At 41.5% G+C, this 24,708-nt stretch overlaps 1 protein-coding gene across 8 annotated transcripts in view; it reads left to right on the top strand.

The window, feature by feature from the left end:
• srcin1b (SRC kinase signaling inhibitor 1b) overlaps positions 1-23,835 on the top strand; it is a 37,521-nt gene extending 13,686 nt beyond the window's left edge. For 4 of the 8 annotated variants that reach the window (XM_087783956.1, XM_087783960.1, XM_087783962.1 and 1 more), the window contains exons 2-19: positions 3,169-3,476; positions 9,188-9,208; positions 13,310-13,511; positions 13,599-13,728; positions 13,807-13,972; positions 14,865-15,757; positions 16,482-16,580; positions 16,694-16,734; positions 16,889-16,912; positions 17,459-17,619; positions 17,688-17,863; positions 17,928-18,058; positions 18,782-18,929; positions 18,999-19,269; positions 19,335-19,662; positions 19,726-19,868; positions 20,432-20,581; positions 21,467-23,835. In XM_087783956.1, the coding sequence (XP_087640082.1) occupies positions 3,169-3,476; positions 9,188-9,208; positions 13,310-13,511; positions 13,599-13,728; positions 13,807-13,972; positions 14,865-15,757; positions 16,482-16,580; positions 16,694-16,734; positions 16,889-16,912; positions 17,459-17,619; positions 17,688-17,863; positions 17,928-18,058; positions 18,782-18,929; positions 18,999-19,269; positions 19,335-19,662; positions 19,726-19,868; positions 20,432-20,581; positions 21,467-21,619 (3,545 nt within the window). In that variant the 3' untranslated portion in view covers positions 21,620-23,835. Of the gene's footprint in view, positions 1-3,168; positions 3,477-4,236; positions 4,696-9,187; positions 9,209-13,309; positions 13,512-13,598; positions 13,729-13,806; positions 13,973-14,864; positions 15,758-16,481; positions 16,581-16,693; positions 16,735-16,888; positions 16,913-17,458; positions 17,620-17,687; positions 17,864-17,927; positions 18,059-18,781; positions 18,930-18,998; positions 19,270-19,334; positions 19,663-19,725; positions 19,869-20,431; positions 20,582-21,466 lie in introns of those variants that run through there. The other 4 variants (XM_087783958.1, XM_087783957.1, XM_087783963.1 and 1 more) reach the window with 4 other exon arrangements.
• The last annotated feature ends 873 nt before the right edge of the window (positions 23,836-24,708 follow it).

The following is a 24,708-nucleotide window of genomic DNA, read 5'->3' as shown; positions in this document are numbered from 1 at the left end:
GAGCCCTGCCAGCCTGTAATGATGTTTGGATGTGGCCTTGAGCAAACTGTTGGCTCCTGGCCCGGACAGTTAAATATGGTTTAAGAATCACGTCAATCACTTAGTGTTTATCTTCATGTCAGGTGGAACGTAGAGACCGGGGGACGCTGTGTTTTTGTTTGAGTTCAAACGTCAGCATCAGATGGAATTTGTTCATCACATTAATGTCAAAACTATCTGATCTTTCAAGTAGCGTTCGGATGCTTATTGATCTAAAATGTACATAGAATATGAAGGTTTTATCTTAACTGTTAAAAGATTAACATGTTAGGAAAGTGGAAAATAATGGTTGTTAAAATTGCAAAGTGAATACTTGTCTCTACATGAGTCTATATGTCTTCTGTCACCTCTGTTGATGACCCATCAATATGTAAATAATGTCCAGATAAGTGACTGTCCAAGATAAAACGGTATCTAAAATGTACTAATGAGTTATACGGGTGTAGACAGAAAGCAATATAAGTCTCCCTTTTACATTCTCAGACGCTGAATTTATAATAAATCATTTTCCTTCGCAACCAACTCAGGTTTTTCGCCCTGAAGCTCAAACACACATACATTTTCTATCTTCCATCTGCTGACATATTTGAAAGCTTTGTACTAACATAAAGTAAATATGTAGATGTTGTTTTTTTTTGTCGTTCTTGTAAATAAATCTTACATGGTTGCTATTGCCTCTTTTCTACTGTTACCCCTCGGTGCTGTCAATCAGGCACATGATGGACAGCACCTGTGAACATTTGTTGGTTGGAGAGGATGAGAGTGTCCTCCCACAGCAGAGTGTGACCAGGCTGGTGACCAGCATGAGGAGGAGATGCCAGGCTGTTGTATCGCTCTCTCTCACACACTACTGAGGCTCCTGTTGGTTAAATTTACTCAATTCTAAATTTCAACACGTCTTGTTTCTTCAAATTTCAATCAACAAATCCTCCAAATATCAGTCAACAGTAGAGTAAGATGTTTACTCTGCCATAGGCACAGAATATTTTTCACGTGCACAAACCAGATACTTAGCTCTGCTGCTCACCCCACAGATGCATGTCCAGCATTTTAAGTGGAATATTCAGGATTTCCAATGATATAAGATTCATTTCCAAGAACCATTGTTACAACAAATACTTCATTTAACAAAGACAGATACTTTACTGCGACTGAAGAATTGTTCAGAAGAAAACATAAATAAGTCTGTAGATTTTAACTTTGTTTGTACCTTAAAGATCAAGCCAAAGAAGCGTCTTAAAGTGCAACTAATGTGTTTATTTAAGTGTGTCTTAAAAAGATATTGGACCTCTATTGTACTCTTTGTACAAAACTTTATTTTCATTGAAATATGTACATAAAATGTGCTCCCGCCCACTGATATATCTGGAGATTAAATCTGGTTACCATAACAACACCCTGCTGTGATTGGTCAAGTATTATTGTTCGTCACTGAGCGTTGTCAATCCTGGAAGTCTCTACCTTCAAGGGCCTCGTTGTATAAACAAAGCAGGCGTGATTACAGCTGACTGGAGGAGGGGTGAAGCCATTATTATGTCATGATGGACTCTGCTCTCTTGAAGAAATGTTTTGAAAAAACTCATCTATACAAGAATAAAATTGCAGCTTATTTAGCTTAATAAATGTCACGGCCTAAAGACACAAGTCCTTTTTTTTAGGGATTCTTTTGTCTTTCTTGCTTGACGGCCCCTAACAACATTCACAGAACTTAATGTGGCCCTTGAAGAGTTTTAATTGCCCACCCCTGGTATAGCATTAATGGCCCTTTAAGAAGCTCTTAGTGGGAGCTGTCCACCGCCGTGGTGCTGAAACTGAATCGATGCCAGTCAAATGACTCATCTCATTATCAGCGCATCAGTCACATACAGTGCACACGCTGACTTAAGAACTGTTTATTTGTGCAGGCTTTTTCTTTATTATCTTGAGGCTGCTGTGTTTGTCACTGTGTTGTCTTGGCCTGTTAACCTTTTTTTTCATTTGTATATATTCTAACTACATATTGTTTTGTTGTTTAAGCACTTTGTGAAAAGCCCCTTACAAATAAAAATAACTTACTCTTAATTTGGCAACTGCTTCATTTACTGTAAAGTAGCAGTTGGAGCCTCTCTGGGTTAAATGACATCCGTTTCCTTGATTATCTGGAAAATATCCCAGGGTTGTTGATGTATTTTATGTGTAGTTTGAATAATGTGCTTACATTATTGAAATGTGTTTCTCTGTTGAATTATACGCTTCTACAAGTTAATCTGTATCAAGCTTCAACTTGGTGTGATTCTCTTTTACTTATCACACACACAAGTATTAACATGTAGTATTCTAAACTCATATGTGCAGATGTGTGTGGAAAAGTGTGTAACTCAATCTTTTATTTTTTCTTCATTGAGCATTCATTTATTATTTTGAAAAGTGGAGGATTTAAATTTCACTGACGATGATCATTTGGTTTGGTTGCTAAGAGGGCTTTTAAGATTGGGTCAGCTCCATCTTACATTCCTTCTTAGTGAAAGATATTCTAAAGCTAAAAGCGACTCTAGGAAACATGTTCTTTACAGCATTCCTAAGAACATCATAGCACATAAGAGCTTCTTAACCAATCTGGAAAGTTCAGTATCTCAAGTTCAATAAACGAGTGACAAAGTTGGTAAATATTAGCATTGATTGCTGAGTGGTACACAAATAAGAAATCAGAGTCACATTTATTTCTGACTTGTCTGGATGACAACAACTTGCCATAAAATATGCATGGAATGCTGAGTCATGACAGCTAAGTGCAAATGTTGTAAAAGATGTACTTGACTGTGAGGTACCTTTTATTTTAGAAAAAATGATGGCAGACCTTTGACCCTTTGTTCTCTCCTATTCAAACACCACGGTTGCCCAGAGCGCCACATAAATTCCACCCGTCTGTCGGTTTTATCGCCCTTCTCATTTATTTCTCTGTGGAGACTAGGAATGTCATGCTGCGGCGCCTCCTGGAGGATTCACATCTGTGACCGAGCCACTTGACTAGAGCAAATATCTGTATCTGCCTGAAAAACTTTAGGATAAATCATTAAGCTAGAGCTTTAAACTTTTGATTTCTAATGTGTTAAATGTGTGTTTCTTGCTGACCCTCACTATCTCTGGCAGGTCGAGAGAAGAGAAAGGGTCCCATGATCTCAGCTGGTGATGCCGACTTCCCGCGGGACTACCACACGCTGGCTGCGGGCGGTGGTCGCGGGGCCAAACGGTTCCTGGAGAACAGCAATGGCGGCTTCACGTCGTCCTCGCTGGACCGCCGGCACAATTCTGTGGCCGCCAAGAGCCTGGAGGCCCTCAACAGTATCCACAAGGCGGACATCGAGCGGCAGAGAGATGCACTGCTGGACCTGCAGAAGAACAAGTTCTCCAACAGTCCCGGCGGGAATTCCACTAACTCCGCCCCGGGAGGACGGCAGGTGAGCAACTGTCAACGCTTAATGGCTATTGATGTGATCTTCCTGGAGCATTGATTGATAGTTGGATAGTTTTACATTCCTGGTTAAGAATGTTCTAAGGCCTGCGATCGATGCATCGCTGATGTCAATAGGTAATGATAATTACTTAATAAGTCTAAATACTATGACATGAGAAGCGCTGAGACAGACAGTACATCCCTCTGACAGACTTCAATCTTATTTCACTTGGTTTTATAGAACAACCTCATAGATTCATATCAATAAAAACCTTGTACGACTCAAGGATGGTATAGCTTCATGGCAAAAACTGAGTCATCATGAGTCAAAACTTGTGTGTTTGTGTCATAGCGTTGAATACCGTCAACGTTAGCCCGCCGTCTGTCACAGTTACATATGTGTGTGAACGACTGTCAAATCCATAACACCACCTAAATGTACTCGTTTGTTACTTTTCCTGAAAGTTCAACTTTGAGACTAAGAATAAATAAACAATGCCAGATGACATAACTCATGGAGGTAATTAAATATTGATCAATTGATCAATAAATCATAAATATTGACAATTAAACATGTTGTAAAATAAAACTGTGAGAAATTTTCATTTCATCTTTAATCTTCATATTCATGGTAGTATCCCAAAGACTATTTCTTATAACTTTCTGTTATTGTTCTTTTAAAAAGAAGGTTTTAAAGAAGGGCTGCGTAAAACATGTCTCTGCCATGTTGCTGTGCGTCTCTTCCTCCACACGGGGCCTCCTGTCTCCTCCTCACAGAAAAAGAGAAAAGAGAGGGAGCCTGGGAAACAGGTGGAGTCTGCTGTCACTATGGCAACCCCCTGCCTCCTTATAAGGCAAGTGGGTGATATCATATGGTCAGTGGCGCTGTGAAGCACACGCTGTTCCCACCGAGACGAGGCGGCGGTGAGGACGAGCCACCGTCCACCAGGAAGGAGAAGGAGGAGTTCCGTCGTTAGTCTTGAGGAGCGAGGGGGTGAGGGAGAGACGGAGATGCTGGCTGCTCATCTGGCAATACTCCAGTTACCAGCAAGGGGGCGAGTGACTGTGGAGGAACCTCAGGGCGGGCATCAGACAGGGCTGCAGCGAGGATGAAAAAAAACATGGAAATGGGGGAGGAGGAGGAGGGAGGCGCACGGAGGAGAAGGATGCTGGCACCCCTCGTTAAGTAGCGACGCTAACGCTAGATCTCCGCGGTCTCCACAGTGAGTGACACTCCTGCAGTGTGTGCGTTCAAATGTGTGTATATTCGTCAGGTGTGGACCGGCTCGCTGCTGCAGTCGAAGTGTCGGCATGCGTGTGTGCGAGAGCATGACACATGTTCCAGTGTGTGTGTGTGTGTGTGCGGAGGGGGTACAGTGGGTGGGTACAAAGATGGCTACTTGCAGCGGGTCCTTCTTGCATGGCATGGCTCCGATCATCACACTGTTCTGCCAATGATGATGTGGAGATGTAAGATGAAATGATCGTAGGATGAGTGTTCACTGGTGTGTGTGTTGCATTGTTCATGCCTAAGACTGTGGAGGTGTGGCAGCATCTGAGTAAACACTGAGCCAGCTCCACTCAGGTCTATGGTGTCGTGTTCCTGGTGTCAGTGGTCGAGAGGATCTCGGTGACTCAGGGCTGCGTTGATGCTCAAGATACTGGTGTGTCCAGTCTGACACGAGACTTGGGTGATGGTGCCCTGAAGAATGTGGCTGAACCCACTTCATGTTTGATACATGTGAGGCCTCAGAACTGGTCAGGGGTCAGGTGGTCTCATGTGGACAACTGATGCCCCGTTTCAATGTTGGGAAGAGTTGACTCCTTTATCTTTTCTTAGCGCTTTGAAGCTTATATATAAATATTAATGTTCCGTATTTAATCATGTGTTTTTTTATTAGTAAAAAGGAGAATATTTAAGCGTCTATGAAATGTATTGTAACAATATATGTGCCAGTCCAGACAAACCACAGTAGGGGGGTCGTGTACTGAAACACCCCCCAGGAATTAAACAAAATCTGCAAAGTCGTGACACTATGCTGAGGCCTCATAGTGCTCCAAAAGACCAAGACAACATAGAGACAAACACAGGAGTCCTAGAAGATTAGGAAAAAGCCTGCACAAATAAGAACGTCTTAAGATGCTTCTTGTAGGACTCAGTAGATCATCAAACACAGAGGGAGAGGAAGATCGTTCCAAAGCTTAGGAGCAACAGCCTGGAAGGATTTTTCTCCTCTGGTCCGGAACCGTGTTCAGGAACCATCAGTAGATTCTGATCCACAGACCTCAGAGCCCGAGCTGGGGTGTAAGGCTGGATCAGATCAGTGATGTAAGGAGGAGCCTGACCATGAATAGCTATAAAAGTAAAAACTAGAATTTAAAAATAAATAATAATAAAATAATAAATACGACAAGACAATGGAGAACATTTATATGAACAACATTTCTTTTGACTTAAAAATCAACATTACATACGAGAGGCCATTCCCCTCAGTTACAGTGACCTCCCGTAATGCTTTGCCGCCCAGCCAACCAATCACAGCAGGTGTAGCAACATAGATGTACAATTTGAACACACATCATTTTAGCTACCAATCAGTTCTTACAGAAGTTCTCTGTTTTGTTGGCACCATAAGTAAGGTAGCTTCCGTAATTAGCATCTAGGTTCTGTGGTCGAGTTCACCTGCTGGTCATAACAATTACCTGTTTATGACCATGTGAACTAAGAAAAGTTGGTTTGCGGTTCCTGACAGTGCTTAGAAGTGTGTGTTGTACTATGTGCAAAAACTGCAGGACAAAGAACGTGAAATATGATATGGTGATATCATGGTGTATTTTTCTCATAGATGACACCTTGAACCCTAAATGAGTTTTACAAAACAGGCTTTCAGATTTTTTTTAATATGCCATAAAATGGGAAAACACATATGTACCAACTGTCACTTGTGTCACGCAAAGAGGTTGAACTGAAAGAACATACGTCCACTGGAATAATCTTAACCAGTTTAAGTTGAACTTACTAATGGAGGCACTTGTCCGGCTTCTGAGGCTGATAAATCTCTCGGTCAGACCCCTCTCTGAAACCCTTAAAACAAGAAGTTGTTGGAGAAAAGTTTGTCTGACGTACAGTATTCCACTTCCTCCCTTCACAGTTAACCAAAGTGTGAAATCATGTCTCAAACACTCCCCGAATTATAATGAACATGAACTCCAGAGGTGTGATTGTGTGTTCAATTCCAGCAAATGGGGTCCAGACACAATTTGGCCTCAATCAGGGAGTTTATTATGTTGTGGGGAGGGGGCGCCGACAGAACATCAGTATGTGGGTCACACAAGCCCAGAGGCCGGTCTCCTCTGCCGACTCAATAATCCTGATAACTGGAAGTAAACGTTGCTCCGGACTGAAGTCTCTGCAGATCTGCTGCTCAAACACTAGTAAAAACGACACCTAGCGTTAATTATTCAGGGACCTTGTGTTTTCTCTCCAAGACAACCTGCTGGAATTTAATCCTCCAGTCAGACGCCGCCAGAGTTATTGTGAGTTTAGTGAGGGCTGTGCTCATTTGGAGAAAATTATCCTCGTTATGAATGGTTTGGGAGCCTGTGGAGCTGAAAGTGTTCTGGGATCTCATTTTGCTCAATATATAGGATTTCTCCAGGGACGCCAATTGGTAGTTTTTTCCTCTGGATGTCAGCTGTTGTTCCTTTGCATCAACGCTTCTTGTCAAGTCACAGCTGAATTTATGTTCCTAAGTAATTATTAGTAAAATGGAAAAAAATGAAAGACAACTCCTGTAGTGCATCATCTCCACTATTAAACATTTAAAAAACATGGTTTGAATAGTGAAATGGTTGCATGACATTTTGCAACAAATGAACCTATAAGAAGGACGTTGTGATTGTAAAAAAAGCCTTTCTAGACCAGGGTCACAAAGTGCACAATCAAAAACAATATACAGTTTAAATACATGCTTTAAAAGGCCAAGACACATAAGTCAAACACAGGAGTCCCAGAAAATCAAGGAAAAGCCTGCACAAATAAGAATATCTCAAGAAGTTTCTTGAAGGAGTCAGTAGACTCCATTAAACACAGAGAGAGAGGAAGATCTTTCCAAAGCTTAGGAGCAACAGCCTGGAAGGATTTCTCTCCTCTGGTCCGATAGCGTATGCGTGGAACCATCAGTAGATTCTGATCCACAGACCTCAGAGCCCGAGCTGGGGTGTAAGGCTGGATCAGATCAGTGATGTAAGGAGGAGCCTGACCATGAATAGCTCTGAAAGTAAGAACCAGAATTTAATAAAAAAAAAAAATTTTAAGGATCAGAGAAATGTGAGTTCTTCTACTAGAGTCGGTCAGAATTCTTGCTGCAGGGTTTTGTATCAACTGCAGGCGAGACAGATCCTTCTTGTTAAGACAAGAAAACAAACTGTTGCAATAGTCCAGACAAGAAGACACAAATGCATGGATTACAAGCTCCAGATCATGTTATGACATCATTTTCCTAAATTTAGAGATTTTTCTCAGTTGAAGGAGTTTTGTACTAACTGCAGGCAAGAAAGCTCCTTCAGTTAATACATTTACCAGTACAGTAGTAACTCATGACAATGGTATTACTTTGGCACAATTTACATGAATAGATCATCGATGAAGATTTAACAATGTATTTTCATAGGTATTATATTATTTATTACTTAATCATATGCATCCATGTCAGATACACAATTGTAAAACCTACTTGTTTAGTCAAAAAGCACTTGTCTTGTCTTTTTTGCAGAATATAATTGTTAAGTTTAAAGTACCCGCATAACAAGTAAACACAGCTTTGTAGTCTCACACGATGAAGTACATCAGTACAACTGCCTTGTGTGTGTTTCCTCATCTGCGGATGTACTGTACCGATGAATACCATTGGTTTTTTAATAGTAGATCAGATCCTAGACTGGACTCAAGAAGGAGCAGGTTGGTAGTTGTGTTATTGCCACATATGTCCCTCTAGACATGTGATTAATGACAGAGAACCAATTACAAGTGATTAAAGTCCAATCAGTGATGGGGATGCAATCTATCCTGCTATCAACACTCTTATTAAAGCTCCCATTACTTAGCAGCTCCAGATGTTTATTTGCTCAACTACCCGTCGCATTTTTGCGAGATGACAGTTCACATTCACAGAAGCAGGATTTAGATATAGTCAAACAAAACTGTATGATTTTATGGTGCGGTTTTTCTACCAGAGAAACAAACAACGCACTTAATCTGTTTCTCAGGGTTATACTTATTGTTTTACTGCACTCCTGATCATAATAATGAAGTATATTCAACAAAAGAGATGATTTAGTTTAAAAAAGCTGTATAAAAGTAGCTTAGCTCCTCCAAGTTAGAGATGTTGGTGTAGTTCCTGAAAAAACGTGATACAAAGTATAGGATTTGACAGCAAATATAATTTTAAGATGTTGTGCAGAATAATGTATCTGAATAAAATGTGTTTGCCTCACAATTTGATTGTTGTGTTTCACATCAGCCATCGGTGTAGCTGGAGTACTACTCTGAGGGTGTTAAATATTCATTTCATTGTAGCTGAAATACAAACCAAGATCGAGTACATTTTTCATAAGGCAACACCCTTTTTTCCTGTTGAGTCATCGTTCCAATTCATCTAAAAATGCTACATAATGATCTTTTTCTTCTCCTCTCTCCCTCTCTGTGTCACGCAGACAAACTACTGGAGCTTCAAGGTCAGTATCGTCATCTCACACTTGCCGCTGTGATCGTTTTTCCCTCACTTTTGACCTGCACTCATGTGTGTTCATATTGTTTTCATGGTTGATCCATAATAAGCCAACATCTCCTCTGACTCTCGGAATAAAGTACATCGCAGCAGAGAGCTGAGAATTAGATTCTGTTGCCTCCACGATTAGAGCGGTCTGGTTTCTTCTTCAACTCTGTTCACACCTCAGTCATCTGATCCTCTAACTCACTACTGCCTTTTATCATCTTCTAAACGCCTTCATCTCATGCCCAGTTTCAAGGGCAATATCGTCGACTTCCATTCGTATGTGGCAGCTCAACAATTGGAATCCTAAATACTTACCATTAAATTGACAGTTATTTAACAGCAGTAAAATAACAGTAATACTGATGAAAGCAATGAATGAATAGATGAAAAATATAACAGTTCTGCCTTTAATTGACAACAACCATAAATATATTTGTGTTATTTTGATGTTTTGCCAGTTGATTTAGTGTCTTCTAATGTACAAAAATCCTACTGCAGCTGTGTGCTTTTGTGGCCATGACAAGAGGGTTCTTCTTCTTCGGCTTAATTTGCCAGTTCGCTTAAAGCTTGGCTCACTGTAGTCGTGTACAAACACGGACATTAGGTGAGCGTTCTCTCACATATACTGCTATGTGGATAAAGCTAATATGTTTCCACATATACACACACAGAGATGCTGATTTGCTCAAACGCACAGAGAGGATTGTCAGGAGGATTTAAACACCCGCCGCCTCTGCCGCTGCTGTTAACACACAAACATTTCAGCTGCAGCTTTTCAACTCTCCGTTTTCCTTCCCCTCTCTTTCGAACATCTGTTTCATGTCGATCGTGTCGCATTTGTGATGATGTTGCTGCACATCCCGCTGAGGTCTCCTCTCCCAGTTTTCATTGTAATAGCCGGATTTTTCCATTACTGTCGTCATTGTGATCAGCTCTGTGCGACGCTGCGTTTAAGTCGTGGAGGGGGGGTTGACGTCATCGTTGTAAGATTGACATCCGAGCACGCTACCTTTGAGCAAATCAGCAGTAAGATTGGACTATCATCTGGAAATGTTTTATGAGCTGTAAATAATTGTGCGATCTATGCTGTAGATAGTGTTCAAACTGTGGGAAGACTAAAGGTTTATGTTATCTTCTTGTCTAATTTTGGTTTAAAGGTCACAGATTATTCATATGTTTAATTTCCAGATACAATTAGATTTATACTGTAATTTCCATTAGCTGGTTCTCTTATTTCCAGTAGCAGTGTTATCTTTATACCTAGATTTCCAATCATATGCTGTGAATGTGAATTGTTTCTATTCAGGGTTGACCTTGGATTTTTGCAAATCTCAAGGTGGAACAACCAAGATTTCGGGGATAAGTAATAGTAAGAATGTATTGAAACCTATTTCTGAAACAGAGCCCTTTTAATATGACATTGTGAAAGGTAAAAGTTTCAGCCGTTCATGGAAAGTTTTTAAGGACGAAGGAAGATCTAATCTCTCTTAAGCATCGCCAGAAATGTAGAGTAGAAATGTTTATACATTCATATGATAGATACTAAAGTCACAATTAAAAAAAAACATGTCCACAATATGAGCTTTCACTAAACAACCTCAATTGTTTTTGTATAGCTGTCCTTTTAAAAAACCTCTTGTAGCAAACTTTCCAGTTGAAGTTTTAACCATAGCAGATGACTCCTCAGAAATGTCTGCAGGGACTTCATAGTACAAACCATAGTTGTTGTTGTTTGTCCTTTGTTCTGAGAGCTGGCTCCATGTTAAAAAGATATATTGCTTAATAAACACAAGCTTGTACATTCACGCCAATAAAAAGTCGACAGAAACAAACTTTGTGGACAACATGAGAAAATGTATAGAAATGTATTTTTGCATAGTCCCAATGTATTGTCATTAACCCTTGATGATTACTAACCCTTAAAACTTTGGCATTAATCACAGAAAATATATCAATGATTAATGCAGTGATAACACACTTTACTAGAAAAGAATACCTCGGTTATATAACTAATTTCATGTTAGTTAATAAATACACAGCATGCAAACAAATTTATAAAACATCCTTATGTCTAAATGGAACTAATGAACACGACGAAAATATAATTAACTAATGTTGTCAACATGTCCTCATTTTTTCATTGAAATATCTTCATCTTTTATTTCGAGCGAGTAATAACATTGTCAGAGACAACTTTAAGAATACGGAAAACTATTAAAAAATACAACAAATTGCGTCAGAGAAAATAAAAACTATAGAGTCAATAATACTGAATACTACCAATTATAAATACACAACAGCATTCATGAAATGAGTAACATCTGTACAATTTACATTTATATACAACAATTAAATTAAATATTTAATACCATAAAAAAATGAGCAAGGACAAAAAGAAATAAAAGGATGTAAAATACGGTAAATATTGGTTATTTAATAGATATATTTCATTCAGATATGATTTATTTGAATTGTTCTTGATGTAAATATGAGATTTTTTATCTTAAAGAACTATGAATGTTAATATAAAAACAACACACAGTGGAGTGTTTGTCGTAACCGAAAGGCAATTTGAGTTATTTGTGAAAGTAAAACAGCAGGTGAGACAGAGAATTGTGAAGCTGAAGAAGAAACAAGGGAGTTAATGTTAATCAACACTTTGTAAATGAAGTGGAATGAGTGTCGTGATGATGGGCTGCTCTCCGCTCTAAATCTCTCATCACGTATCTCCACTCGTGAATGTTTGCTACTGTAAATGTAAACACTGTGTCTTCAGAGCTGGATAATCTCCTCAGCCGACTGCAGACGGCAGCAAAGTCATTCTGGCCTGAAGCCTGAGTTCGGTTCCACTGAAGGGTTCTAAGCCCTTCGCAAAAATATACCCTCAGATTGGGGAATAATTGTGTTCCTCTGAGCTTCGTATCATCATCGGAACAGAAGCGAGGAAACAAAAGCAGCGGCTCTGTTCGCGCTCTCTGGGATGAGTCTTCAGCCTCAGTCTCAGCTGGGAAACACCAGATCAGGTCACACTTGCCTTCAGTGGATCTTTGAGGAGCATTAAGAATCGAATAGAAACAGAATGGCTTCAAAAAATGACTTTTAAGGGTTTATCAATGACACTTGCATACTATGACCACATGCTGAGTATTGTGAAGGTCATTTATCCACCAAAAATGCAGCTCTGGTGTCGTGCTGAGCGGGTCGACCGAGTCGACCGGGTCAGGGACCATTAAAAAGCATCAATGAAGGAAAAGCAACAAGAAATAACAAGCATGTGAGTGAATACCAGTTGTTGATACACTGAAACACAACACAACTAACCACCTCCAAATTTGTCAATGGCTTCTTCTGCACTGAAAGGACTATTTAAGTGTGTAGAACCTTTAGTCCAGAATAGGGGTTCCCAAACTGTACCATACCAAGGCCCCTGAACACCATTAGCGTATGAAGGGAGAGCAAAAAAAGGCAAATGCTTCAACATATATAAAAAAGAAACAAAAAACTTTTAGAGTGTATTTATTACTTTTATTCACTCACAAACCTTTCTTTCATAGGTTTATTCCCATAACTTTTTTGCATCAATTCCAAATTCAAAAATTCCTACAAATAAAAAGAAAAAATTAATTAATTTTTAGATGGCCATGCAAGCTTAGATTTTTTTAGCAGCAGAATCTTCCACGTCAGGGCTTTTTTTTTTTTTTTTGTCAGAAACCTTTTGTTTGTTTTGTGCTCGCGAGCTAGCTACAAGCTAACGAACGCCAACATCCAGGATGACATCATTGTCATTGTAAATACATTTCTTCATAAAATCTATTATTATCTTTGTAATTGCATGTTTGAACAGCAGTTACCATTCATATAAATATATATATTTTTTAACCTTGGAAGGGTCTTTTCTAGTCTTGCACCAAAACAAAGCACGGAGAAGAGAATTTCCACTTAAATAAGTTGAAATATTTCGCAGCCGAACAGATAGAGGCAGAAAGTTGAAGACCACATTGGAAAGTAAGCCGAGGACTCAGGACTCTGTAACTTGACAGTTTTTCTTCTATCGTCTCAGACTCGGACACCTCGAGTGACTCGCCTCAGTCCGCCACAGTCGGCTCTAGCGGACCAGTCCAGCCGAGTGACCTTCTCCTCTGCAGAGAATCTAGAAACCATGTCAGAACCGGACCTGCCCATTGGATTCAACAGGATGAACCGGCTCCGCCAGAGTCTGCCGCTGGCCCGGTCCTCCAGTCAGGCCAAGCTTCGGGCACCAGGTGAGATCATCAACCCTCATTCTATTTAGCTTTGAAACCATCTCTTCTTCACTCTTCTCCCTTCTCTTTTCCTTCCCCCTTTTGCAGGCATCTTGTTCCTCCAGCTGGGCGAGGAGACCAGGCGGGTTCACCTGACGCACGAGTTGACGAGCCTGGAGACGCTGAGAGCTCTGATCGTCCACATGTTCCCTCAGAGACTCACCATGAACATGCTCAGGTCAGATCCCTGCCCTTTCCTGAGGAGGTTCACGGTTCACATCTCGTCTGTTCAATTTCTTTGTCCTGCATCCTTCAGGTCTCCCAACACGGCTCTGCTCATCAAAGACGAGACTCGCAACGTTTTCTACGAGCTGGAAGATCCCAGAGATGTCCAGGACCGCTGCGTCATCAAGATCTACTGCAAAGAGCCGGTCTACGGGACCTACCCGGGTCACCCGCACATGTCCAACGGAGACCTGAGGGTAAGTGTGGGTGAGCTCCAAGTATAGTGTTTAAGAACAAGTTTGTACTTTCTTTATCTCTCGCTGAATAGTCGGGAACGATGCCAGACCATAAACCCGTCACGCTCTGTCTGTCGATGAGCCGATTAATTTTAACGTACTGAAGGGAGCAGTTTAGACCATAATGTGGACCCTGAAGCAACAACCAGGGAAGAAGTTACTTGGATTTGATTTAAACTAACAAAAAAAAAAGTAGAAAAGTTCAGCCATAGGCCTGTAAAATAATATTGATAAACTTAAATATTGTGAAATATTTTTTTCCCCAATTCCAAATCGATATTGAACAATACTGTATCAGTAAAAAAATATATATATTTCAAATTTTTTCTATTATTTAATTTTTATCTTGGTTAGTTTATGGTCTTTATTTTATTAAATTGTTTAAAATTAAGATTACATTTCTTTATTTATTTTTAACATTTTGATATTCACAGCATTTGTTCATTCTAGTGTTGCTATTAAACATCCGGCCGCTAGGTGGCAGCAGTCATTACGCAGTTAATAGACAATGAAATCCTGGCAGATCCCGATGCCTGAGGACAAGAGGATACAGTCGACTCCAGCAGCTATTAAAGCTAATGTTTGGCATTTTTAGTTTTAAAAACAAATGAAAGTAGTTACACTTTTGTCAAGTTTCATTTGGTCTGTAATTCTGCAACATTAACTACAAACATATCATTCCTACAGTATCACAATATATTGGAGTAGAATGTATTGTCAGTACCAGTACAAACCCTTACTTAGCCGTGAAAAGATGTAACTATTATGAAAGTCCATTCACAATAATGCTTAATCGTGGTTTATCAAAGTGAAGCGTTCCCTTCTAATACAGGACTCATATTTTGATCGGCAGAGGGAGATGGTCTACGCTCCTCAGGACTCGGCTCGTCGCCTCAACAACCCCCCCATGTCCTCCCAGCACTCCTCCCCCCCTCCCGGATCGCCCTCTCGCACCCGCCTCCTCTACAGCGGCGGCCGACCGTCTTCCTACGCCGGACCCCCTCACCACACCCACTCCCTGCCTCACCCGCACTCGCAGTCCCACCACTCGTCCCCGCACCAGCAGCCGCACCAGCAGCCGCACCAGCAGCCGCACCAGCAGCCGCACCACCCGCCTCAGGCCTTCTGCTCCTCCTCCAGCGCCATCCTGGAGCGCCGGGACGTGAAACCCGACGACGAGTTGGGCGGGTCTCGTAGCATGGTGCTGATGCGGGGGGACGACCGGATCTATGCAGACCCCTACTCCCTGGGTTCGGAGTCCAGTCGGCTGAGTCTGGCCGGCGGGCCGCACTCGCCTCTGCCAGCCAGAGCCGACCCTTATGGCTCCTTGTACCGGCGGGGGGGAGGCGCGGGGTCAGTGCGCTCGCTTACCTCGTACTCAGCCGCTGCTCTACAGGGAGAGTTAATTGAAAGTGGCGCCCTCTACAGACCGGGAGGACCGCTTTATAACGATGCCTATGCCGCGTCTATGCTGGCGATGGGGCTGCGGGTCCCGCCCCCGTCCTCCCCTCAGAAGATCCCAGACATGAGGGACTCGTACGGTGGCACGTTGCCGGCTCGTGGCTCCCCCGGGAGGCAGAATCTGCGCAGGGACTCTGTGACATCCTCGGTTTTCGGGGAGAGTCCCAAGGCCCGGGGACAGGGTTCGGGGCTGGGACTCACCTCTGAGCAGCTGTGCCTGATGGGACCGGGGGGCGACGGCGGAGGATACAACTCGCCGCTGCTGGGAGGCGAAGGAGAGACGCGGTAAGAGCTGTTCCTGGATTATAGTGGCTGAAGGTGACACGCTTGTATGATGCCTAATTGATGGAAAATGTTTAATACCTTCCATATAATGGTGAGCCTGCCTTGAATAAGTTTAAAGGGCAACAAATGTGTTAATTTAAGTGTTTCTTAAATTGACCTTGGACATCTATTGTACTCATCAGTGTCTGTTTAACAAACCACTATTTTCATTGAATAATAACATAATAATAATACATAATATAATATAAAATATAAAATAAATATATAAATAATATTTACATTAGAAAATACATTATACATTGAAATGCATCAGAAAATGTGCTTAAGCCCCGCCCACTTAAAGCACTTCTTGTCACTGAGCGTCATCAAACTCCAGAAGTCTCCACCTCTAAGGGACTCGTTGTATAAACGAAGCAGGGCATCATTACAGCTGGTTGGATTAGGAGTGAAGTCATTATTATGTCATAATGGACTCTCGTAACCTCTCGCTCGCTGAGATTTCAGACGGGGCAGAACTTTATAAAGTAATAAGTTCAAAACATGGTCATGATGAGAGACTTACTGCATCTTGGAGAGGAAGACTTCAGCATTTCATGTGAGTGAGTCTGGAGAGTTGGGTTTTCACATTAGTTGCTCTTTAAACATATCTTTGAACGAGGCTTCACACTAGCGAAGAAAGTTATTTTCTGATTGTCAGCTCTCACCGTGGATTTATAAACATTAGTTTGTGCAGGGAGCGGATGGAGGTGATGGAGAAGCAGATCGCGAGCCTGACTGGACTGTTGCAGCGAGTCCTGAACCGAGCACCAGAGGCAGAGAGCCCGTAAGAAAATACCTGTAGATCTAGAAAGATAATGATAATGATAATAGTGATAATGACAAAGACACAAGTGCGGACGTAAGAGTGATCATCCTTACACTGTCTTCTTCTGTAAGGGAGAAGATGGAGTCTGCCAGCGACTGCTCAGGAAATGACCGTAAGCAGCTCCTCTCTCTATCAGCTTTGTTTGTAACTGCTGTGGCCTGTCGCTGCTCTTTACTGCTCCTCTCTCTTGACTCGTGCTCTGTCTCTGCTGCTCCTCTTCTTCTGCTTGGGCTGTGTGTGACGGCTGCTCCTGCTGCTTATTATAGCTGGACGAGCTAAGAAGCCGAAAGGTATCTACGTCAACCTGTGTGTTCTGGTCCCTGTGCTGCTGCTTCCTCGTGTCACTCCTTCGTGTTTCCTCGTTCTTAAGTCTTCGTATTTACCGGTTTCCTTCATGTTTCTGTTGGTGTTGTCGACGATGAAATGAATGGAGTTCATCTTCATTTTAGTATGTATGTTGGTGTGATTTTGGCATTCAAACTAGGGGCCCAGTTGGGGTCAGTCTGACCCTTTGGACAGATTCAAAACTTCAGTTTCGTATCAGTTTCAATTGAATCTTGTGACTCTAAAATCCCGAAGTGTCATGTTCCATTGAAGCTGGATTTAATCATTTGTCAGATACAGTAGAAACAAGTGTAGCAAATATTTGGATTGATTATTGATATTAAGTTAAGATATTAAGATATTTGTAAAACAAAACAAGAAGGAACATTTAAAGATATATTGTAAACAAATCTTTCAGGCACATCTGGTTGTTTTAGTGTCAAAGTTTGATCAAATAATTGTATTTAAACTGAAGTAACTTATATACTTCTGCTCACCTCCCTGATGGTCAGCGCTGACACCGTCCGCCCCTCTGGCCCTGATGCCCCCCCCTCAACTGGGAACCAACCAGTTGGCAACGATGTCGCGCCTGCAGATGCAGCTGCGTCTGCAGAGCCTGCAGCAGAACACCAACGCTCTGCGAAAGCAGCTGTCTCAACTGCGAAACATGCAGGTGTGTGTGTGTGTGTGTGTGTCATTGGTGCACGTGTGGATGCGTGTCATTGAAAATTGTTCTGGCAGTTGGAGAACCAGGACTCCGTATTGGCCCTGCTGAGGCAGACTGAGTCAGAGCTGAACCTCTTAATGTTGGAGGCCACTCGAACTCAGGAGGACCCTCTACAGAGACAGCGCCTCCTAGTGGAGGAGGAGAGACTCAAGTACCTGAACCAAGAGGAGCTGTTGATCCAGCAGCTGCAGTGAGTCCGCGACCGGCAAAAGTGCAGGGGTTGACTGTGACGTGACACTTGAATTCCTCTGCAGTGATCTTGAGAAATCTGTGGAGGAGCTTCAGAGGAACTCTTCTGTTAATCACGGTCTGGTGACCGAGCAGGAAGTGGAGCAGAAGATAAAGGAGCTGAGGATGCTGGGAGAGACGCTGACGCAGCTGAAAAGTGAGTCGATGTGTTTAAAGTAGTTTAATGCAGTGTTATTGTCCTAACACAGAAACTATTTACACTGCATTTTATCGCGCATTACTGCATGTTGCTCACATGCAAGATTTTTGACACATTTAAAAAAAACAATGTCCATTTATTTATTTTTGATGGTACAACAATGAAAGTTAATGTTTTGTGGTGTTCATAAATAGTGTTGTTATGTGTGTTAAATGTTGATGAGGGAGGGGAAACGAGAGAATGTGTGTAGACACATAAGATGCTGCAAGGGATCATTAGGTGGCGATTCATATATTTTCCTGATGAACATGAACTGACCACATCTAAACACTCTTTCTCTCATCTTGTTTTTATTATGTTTTTTTTACTGTAGAAACAAGTGCACCCGGAAAGTCCAATGAGGGCATTTCTCATATAAATACTGATTTCTTTTTTCATTCTATATTTAATTATGATGTTGAAAGTGTGAGGTAAAACAACTTTTTAATTCATTATTTGAATTTGCATAGACAGTGTGATTAATCGCAATTAATCCGTGAAATAATATGATTAATCACAATTTGAAAAAGTAATGGTTGTCCAGCTGTAATTCTACTATGACTAATATTGAAACGTCCTTAAATAATTGTAGCTATATTCTTTTATACTGTTGAACTCAAGGCTTTGTCACAATTTCATGGCTAAAAGCTCTGCTTCCATCGCTCTCGTCGCCCCCTGCAGACCAGTTCCCCAGCCTGCAGAGTAAGATGCGGGTGGTGTTGAGGGTGGAGGTGGAGGCGGTGAAGTTCCTGAAGGAGGAGCCTCATCGCCTGGACGCTCTGTTGAAGCGATGCAACAGCATGACAGACGCCCTCTGCACGCTGCGAAGGTGGAGCCACACTGTACCCACGACCCTGGACTTAGAGTCTAACCACAGGTGTCTCGGCGTCGCCGACAGGCAGGTGAGCGAGGGCGTCTGGAAGAGCCACGACGACATCTGTGGCCAGAAGAGATCCGAGGACTCCAACCTTCTGGACAGTCCGTCCCTGAGCCTCACTGACCTCAGCAGCAGCTCCAGTCTGGTCAACTGGACCCCTGCCCCCTGCGGTGCCGAGCCAGACGTGTCGGGCCCCGAGCAAGACATCCAGACATCTGTTGCCTTCAGGACCAGAGTTCTGGACGACCTGCCGATTCGACGCCCGGCAGACAAGGCCGCAGAAGTCCGACTGGTAATTGAATTTGAGGCTGGACTTGTTTGACGCAGGGATTGATATTGTCATGTTCTCTCTCTGAGGCGGCGGAGCGAGACTGGGAGGAGAAGCGGGCCAGTTTGACCCAGTTCAGCGCACAGGACATCAACCGGCAACTGATGGAGACCCAGGCCGAGCTGATGAAGGCGATTCCCGAACTGGACTTTGCTGCTAAGCAAATAAACAAACCTGCTGTTCCCCCTAAACCTCAGATCACCATCCCTCTTAGCTCCACTACATCCTCCACCACTGCAGTGGGATCATGTGGATCCACATCTGCCAACTCTCTCGCGGACCAGCATCCCAACAAAGTCCAGCTGGCCGCACAGAAGCTGAACAACATGGAGGGTTCCGGCTCCCATCGAGGGTCACGTGAGTCGTGGGTCAATTCATACTAAAAGATAAGGATGTTCTGACTGTTACTGGTCCGTCTAGTGGATCTGGGTGTGGCCAAGTACCGGACAGAGAAGCCCTCCAAGTCCCCGCCTCCGCCCCCTCCTCGCCGGAGTTTCCCTTCAGCACATGGACTCACCACCAACCGGACCGGGGAGGTCGTTGTAACCAACAAGGTGTCGAAGGTGAGACATTGGAGCAGGATGAGAAGTGACTGCAGGTCATTTGACACATTCCTTGACCATAACTAGACTAAATGTGTGAGTTCACATCTGTGCTGTGCTAGACACTAGACCAGGGGGGAATTAAGTTTCTTCAGGGACCACATTTTGTACAATGGAAGTTGTGGTTTGGGGCCATTCAGCACAAATTACAGAAGAGAAAAGTATAAAATAAATTAATAAAATAAAGCAAAATTTGCTATAATTATTATTTTATTGTATTTCATATAAGTTTTAATAATGTTATTTATTGTTATTTATTTATTGTTAAAATTATTCGTTTTTAATTTTATATAACAGAAGTCTTATTACATTTTTATTTTATGTTTACTTAAATATTTGCGTGGGGCAATAGATACTCACAAACATGGCAAATGTCGTAAAACGAAAACCCTATTATCATATGTAGTAATGAATAACAGAAATAAAATCAAAATCATTGACCTCATGACGGCCACATAAATACAGTCAAAGGGCCACGCTTTAGACAGTCTGCACAAAAGCTCATAATCTCTTGTCGACACCAGAATGAAGACGACTGCGAGGCTCCCAAAACCCTGGTCAAGCTGCGTCGCCCGTCCTCGGACGTGCCGCGCCCCGCCTCCACTCCCCCCGTGATAGCAGCGTCCGCCATCCAGGACGAGGACGACGAAGAGAGGATCATCGCTGAACTGGAGGTGACGTTTTGACTCATTGACGTTTTTTTTTTTTACATTTTCGTTTAGTAACACGTTCACCAAACTGGGCTCAAAGAGATTTCACAGAATTAATGAACATAAAACGCAGACAGAGAAACAGTCAACTGCTCCACTCGTCCACAAGTCAACGCGCTGGAAGGTAAATCAGAACTTCCCCTCTGATCGCTTTACTTCCTGTCCCTTCGCTGATTCTAACTTGAATAACTAGTTTGTAATATATGGAGGCCAGATTATAAACTGCGACTTTTGTGAGGAGGTATCACACAAATAATATGATGCTAGTATGAAACAATTGAAGCAAAGAGAATAAAATACAAACATAAGATCATATATATTTTTAATTATGATAACATCTTAAGACGTTTTTATTTGTTCAGGCTTTTCCTTGATTTTCTGGAACTACTGTTGTGTTATCAGTTTTATCTTGATCTTTAAAGTATACAGTATACTTTATTGAGTATTGTTTTGATTGTTTAAGCACTTTGTGACCCTGGTCTAGAAAAGCGCTATACAAATAAAAATGACTTACTTACTTACTTAATATAATTACTAATTACTTTATGTCATTGTTATTGTATTTCATTTCATTAGAAAATCATAAAATTCTCTCAGAAAATTGTCCAGCTCCAAGTACAGCGTTATCATCTCTAGATATGATGCGTTGCTGCCTTTAATTCTTGTTATTTTTTCCTCCAACCTTTTGGTTGAACGAGTGTCAGAGTCTCTTCTTCTTCTGTCCTTCTTGAAATGTTCTCTCTTGAACCCCCTCCTTCTCCCAACTGTCTCTTCTTCTCACTCTCCTTCCTCATCACTGCTGCCTCTTGTCCCTCGTCTCACTTCCTCCATCTTCTCCCTCCTCTACAGAACAGCACCCAGTCTCCGGGGCCCATCAAGGGCCCGACCGTGGCGGCGCGACTGAAGCACCTGCAGCAGGGAAGTCTGGAGAGACCGAAAACCCGGAGGCAGAAAGACGAGTTCCCCAAACTCCAGGGCCAGCAGCAGGTATTCCACTTCTAAAAAAAAACCCTACTGACCTCCTCAGCGCCCCCTGGAGGACGAACTGTAAAGACTGATGGGAAGGGGGCCACAGTCCCCCCCCCGAACTAAACGTTAGGTTCTTGGTGTGCGTTTTTTTTTGACATTTGAGTTACCGGATGTAAAGTAGCTCGCGTAAAGATTTCTGTGGTAGCATCTTTAGACGTATCGTTTCCTGACGAAGGAAGTGACTAAATCAGAGTGTGACGTTGATACGTCTCGGCATCTTTTCACTTTTCTTAAATCCCATCTTCCTACCGATTTTTTTTGGTGTCGATCAGAGACTTCAGGAGGAATGACAAGGTCACGTAAAAAGCACGTGCACTATTTTTTTATAAGAGACAAGGATGGATGATGGGAGTGGGCGTGGCCTCTCGCACGGATGATTAAACATCCGATGATAAAACTTTATTAAGATAAGATTTTAAAGTCAGAACCATCTGTTCACGGGTGGAGAAGGTATCACAAAAGATATAAAAGGAGCTTAAAATCCCTTTTTTTTAAAAGGTCAAGGTTTGTGACCAAGTGACTCGTCTGTTAGCCAAGCATTTAAAAACCAGGATGAGTTTTTGTTCTTACATTCCCACTGTGAACAAAGACTGCAGTAACATACCAGTGCCAGGGTGGTCCAGGCTCCGGGCTTGGACCGTCGCTCCCGCCTGCTGCTACTCAAAAACTACTACAGTTCATGTTTCTCTTTCTTCTGTTGGGATGAGATTCAGGTGAAAGTGGGAACATCTTGACTAACATCTGTCTGTTGGTAAATATTGGTTTTCTTGTCTTCTCCCTCCTCTTCTTCTTCGCTGCTTCTCCATGTTTAATTTCCTGCTCCAGCGCTGAGCTGCCCTCTCGCTCGTATTCTGTTGCTTCCCATCTTCTGTCTGCTCCTCAGGTCCAGGACTAACTCTGGTCTGCCCGCAGATTCATTAACAGGCCTCACTTTTACAAAAAAGTCTGGATCTTTCCGTCAGAGCTAGGATGCATGATGTCACGGAGACATGACAACGCGTGGAGCGTCACTGTGGCGACGTAAGTCAACGATTAGTTTACAGTTTGTCCAGCGCGGGGATTCTTTTTTTGTTTCTCTGTCGACGCGGAAACATGTTGCACGTGTGCCGCTACGTTAGCAGTTAGCTGTGTCACTATACAACTATTAATCTATACTCAAATTCTTCTTTGCCAAGCAAATGGAGCTACACACGCGCTAAAGCTATTTTCTCTACCTAGCTATTTCAAGATAACAATTTAATATACTAGTATATTAGCACTACATTTAGCTTTATTAGCTAAGCAGCATTTAAGCTAATATGGGTTTGTTATAGCACAATTATTAGCTTCATTGCAACGTTAGCACACAAGATATAGTTGAAAGAATGAAGTTAAAAGTGTAAAAAAAAAAAAGCACTTATTTACAAATCTGACTACCTGAGGACAGAAATATAAGTTCCTGAAGGCACTTCGACTAAGGCTAGCACCTCAGCTATCTGACAGCAAGAGTACAGTTGTTCTGTCTTCGTACCGTTTGTTCATTCACTCAAAAACTCTTGAAAAAAATGTATAGTAATTTTATCATTCCAGCGCTAATTCATCATGAGCATTAAAACCAACCAAGGAAGAGTTTAGGTATGAATAATAATGAAGAGCAAAAAATGAAGTATTTTTTAAGAATGTATTAAAATAGTTGATATCACATCTGAAGTATTTATGTATGTATATTAAAACCATGTATTTTTTATTTTCAAGAGATTTTACTTTACGAACATGTAAAAAAGAAGAATGCCATCTATGTTTTATACGATTATTTTGTATTTTTATACTTGAAGAAACTCATGGTTCCGTTTGTCTTTTATCCATCCTTTGTTCTCGCTAACTGTCGACGACACAAAGCACATCTCCCTGAATATTATTCCCGACCGTCTGTGAACTTTAAACACGTTAATCTCTTGTGGTGGTTTCTTGATGAACGTGTGATTGTTTGTGGATGTTGAACTCATGTAGACAACCCAAGATATTATATCCAGAGATTTGATTTTCCTGTGACGTTTTTAGAAGACAATAATCCAAAATGGCATGTAAACATTCCTGTCCACCTGCACGCTGGTTGGACCCAAGTCCGATCATTCTGTGTAAACCTGTGAGTGTACGATAGAACTGTACAGTAAGATTTTGTATCATATCTAAACATGGGTCAGTAATAACCCACCACACTTACTGTGAGGAGAAAAAAAAAACTGGACGATGATGTTGTGAGAGTGATGCTTGCTGTCCCGAATAAACGTTTGTGAACGAAGTTGCAGCTTCTTCAGCGGCAAAGTTGCTGCTTTTGTATGTTCCAATTGTGTTTTTGTGAGAATAAAAGTGAGAAGCCTCTTACATACGACGCTCCTGAGTGCCTTGTTTGGTCATTGTTGTTGTTAAACAATAACCTGCAGTTGAATTACTGTCCCTGATTGTTTGTAACTAAACCTTTAGAAATTTAGAAAATAAGTCTGAGATCATTTTTAAGAGTTACGTGCGGCAGAAGTTATACAAAAGAATAATTAAAAATGTGATATTTTACAGCAAATACACTTATACTAGTGGCATGATTATAAAGGTGGATTTTTTTTTTTAATCAAATTAAACTTAGTTATTAAGAATTGGTTTCAATTAAAAAGGTTTCAGTCAAAATAATAATTTTAATAAAAAAGGTTGCTTGAATTAAAATAAATAGTGTACTTTTCTAATGTGTAATAAGTGAAATCAAACCTTTTTTTTTACGATTAAAGTCGTTTTTTTTTAATTGAAATGAAAACCGTTCTGTAGCCATTTTCTTCTTATTATAGTGTAAAATGTTTTGAAGCAACATTTTTTCTTAATTAAAAATATTTTTGAAATGAAGCAAACCTTTTTTCGATTTAATGTAATAATAACAAGACAAATCTAACAGTATTTGAAAATTCATTATTAATCTTTAAAAAAATGAATTATTCTAGTTTAAAAGAGAAGTGATCTGAGTGGAAGACGTTTAAAGTTAAATCTTCCATCTTCTTGCAGTTCCAGCACTGGCCTTTATGAGACAAATTAATGTA

The sequence above is a fragment of the Callionymus lyra genome, chromosome 2 (assembly GCF_982586985.1).
Source record: "Callionymus lyra chromosome 2, fCalLyr1.hap1.1, whole genome shotgun sequence".
NCBI lineage: Eukaryota > Metazoa > Chordata > Actinopteri > Syngnathiformes > Callionymidae > Callionymus > Callionymus lyra.
This window is presented reverse-complemented; position numbering and strand designations above follow the sequence as displayed.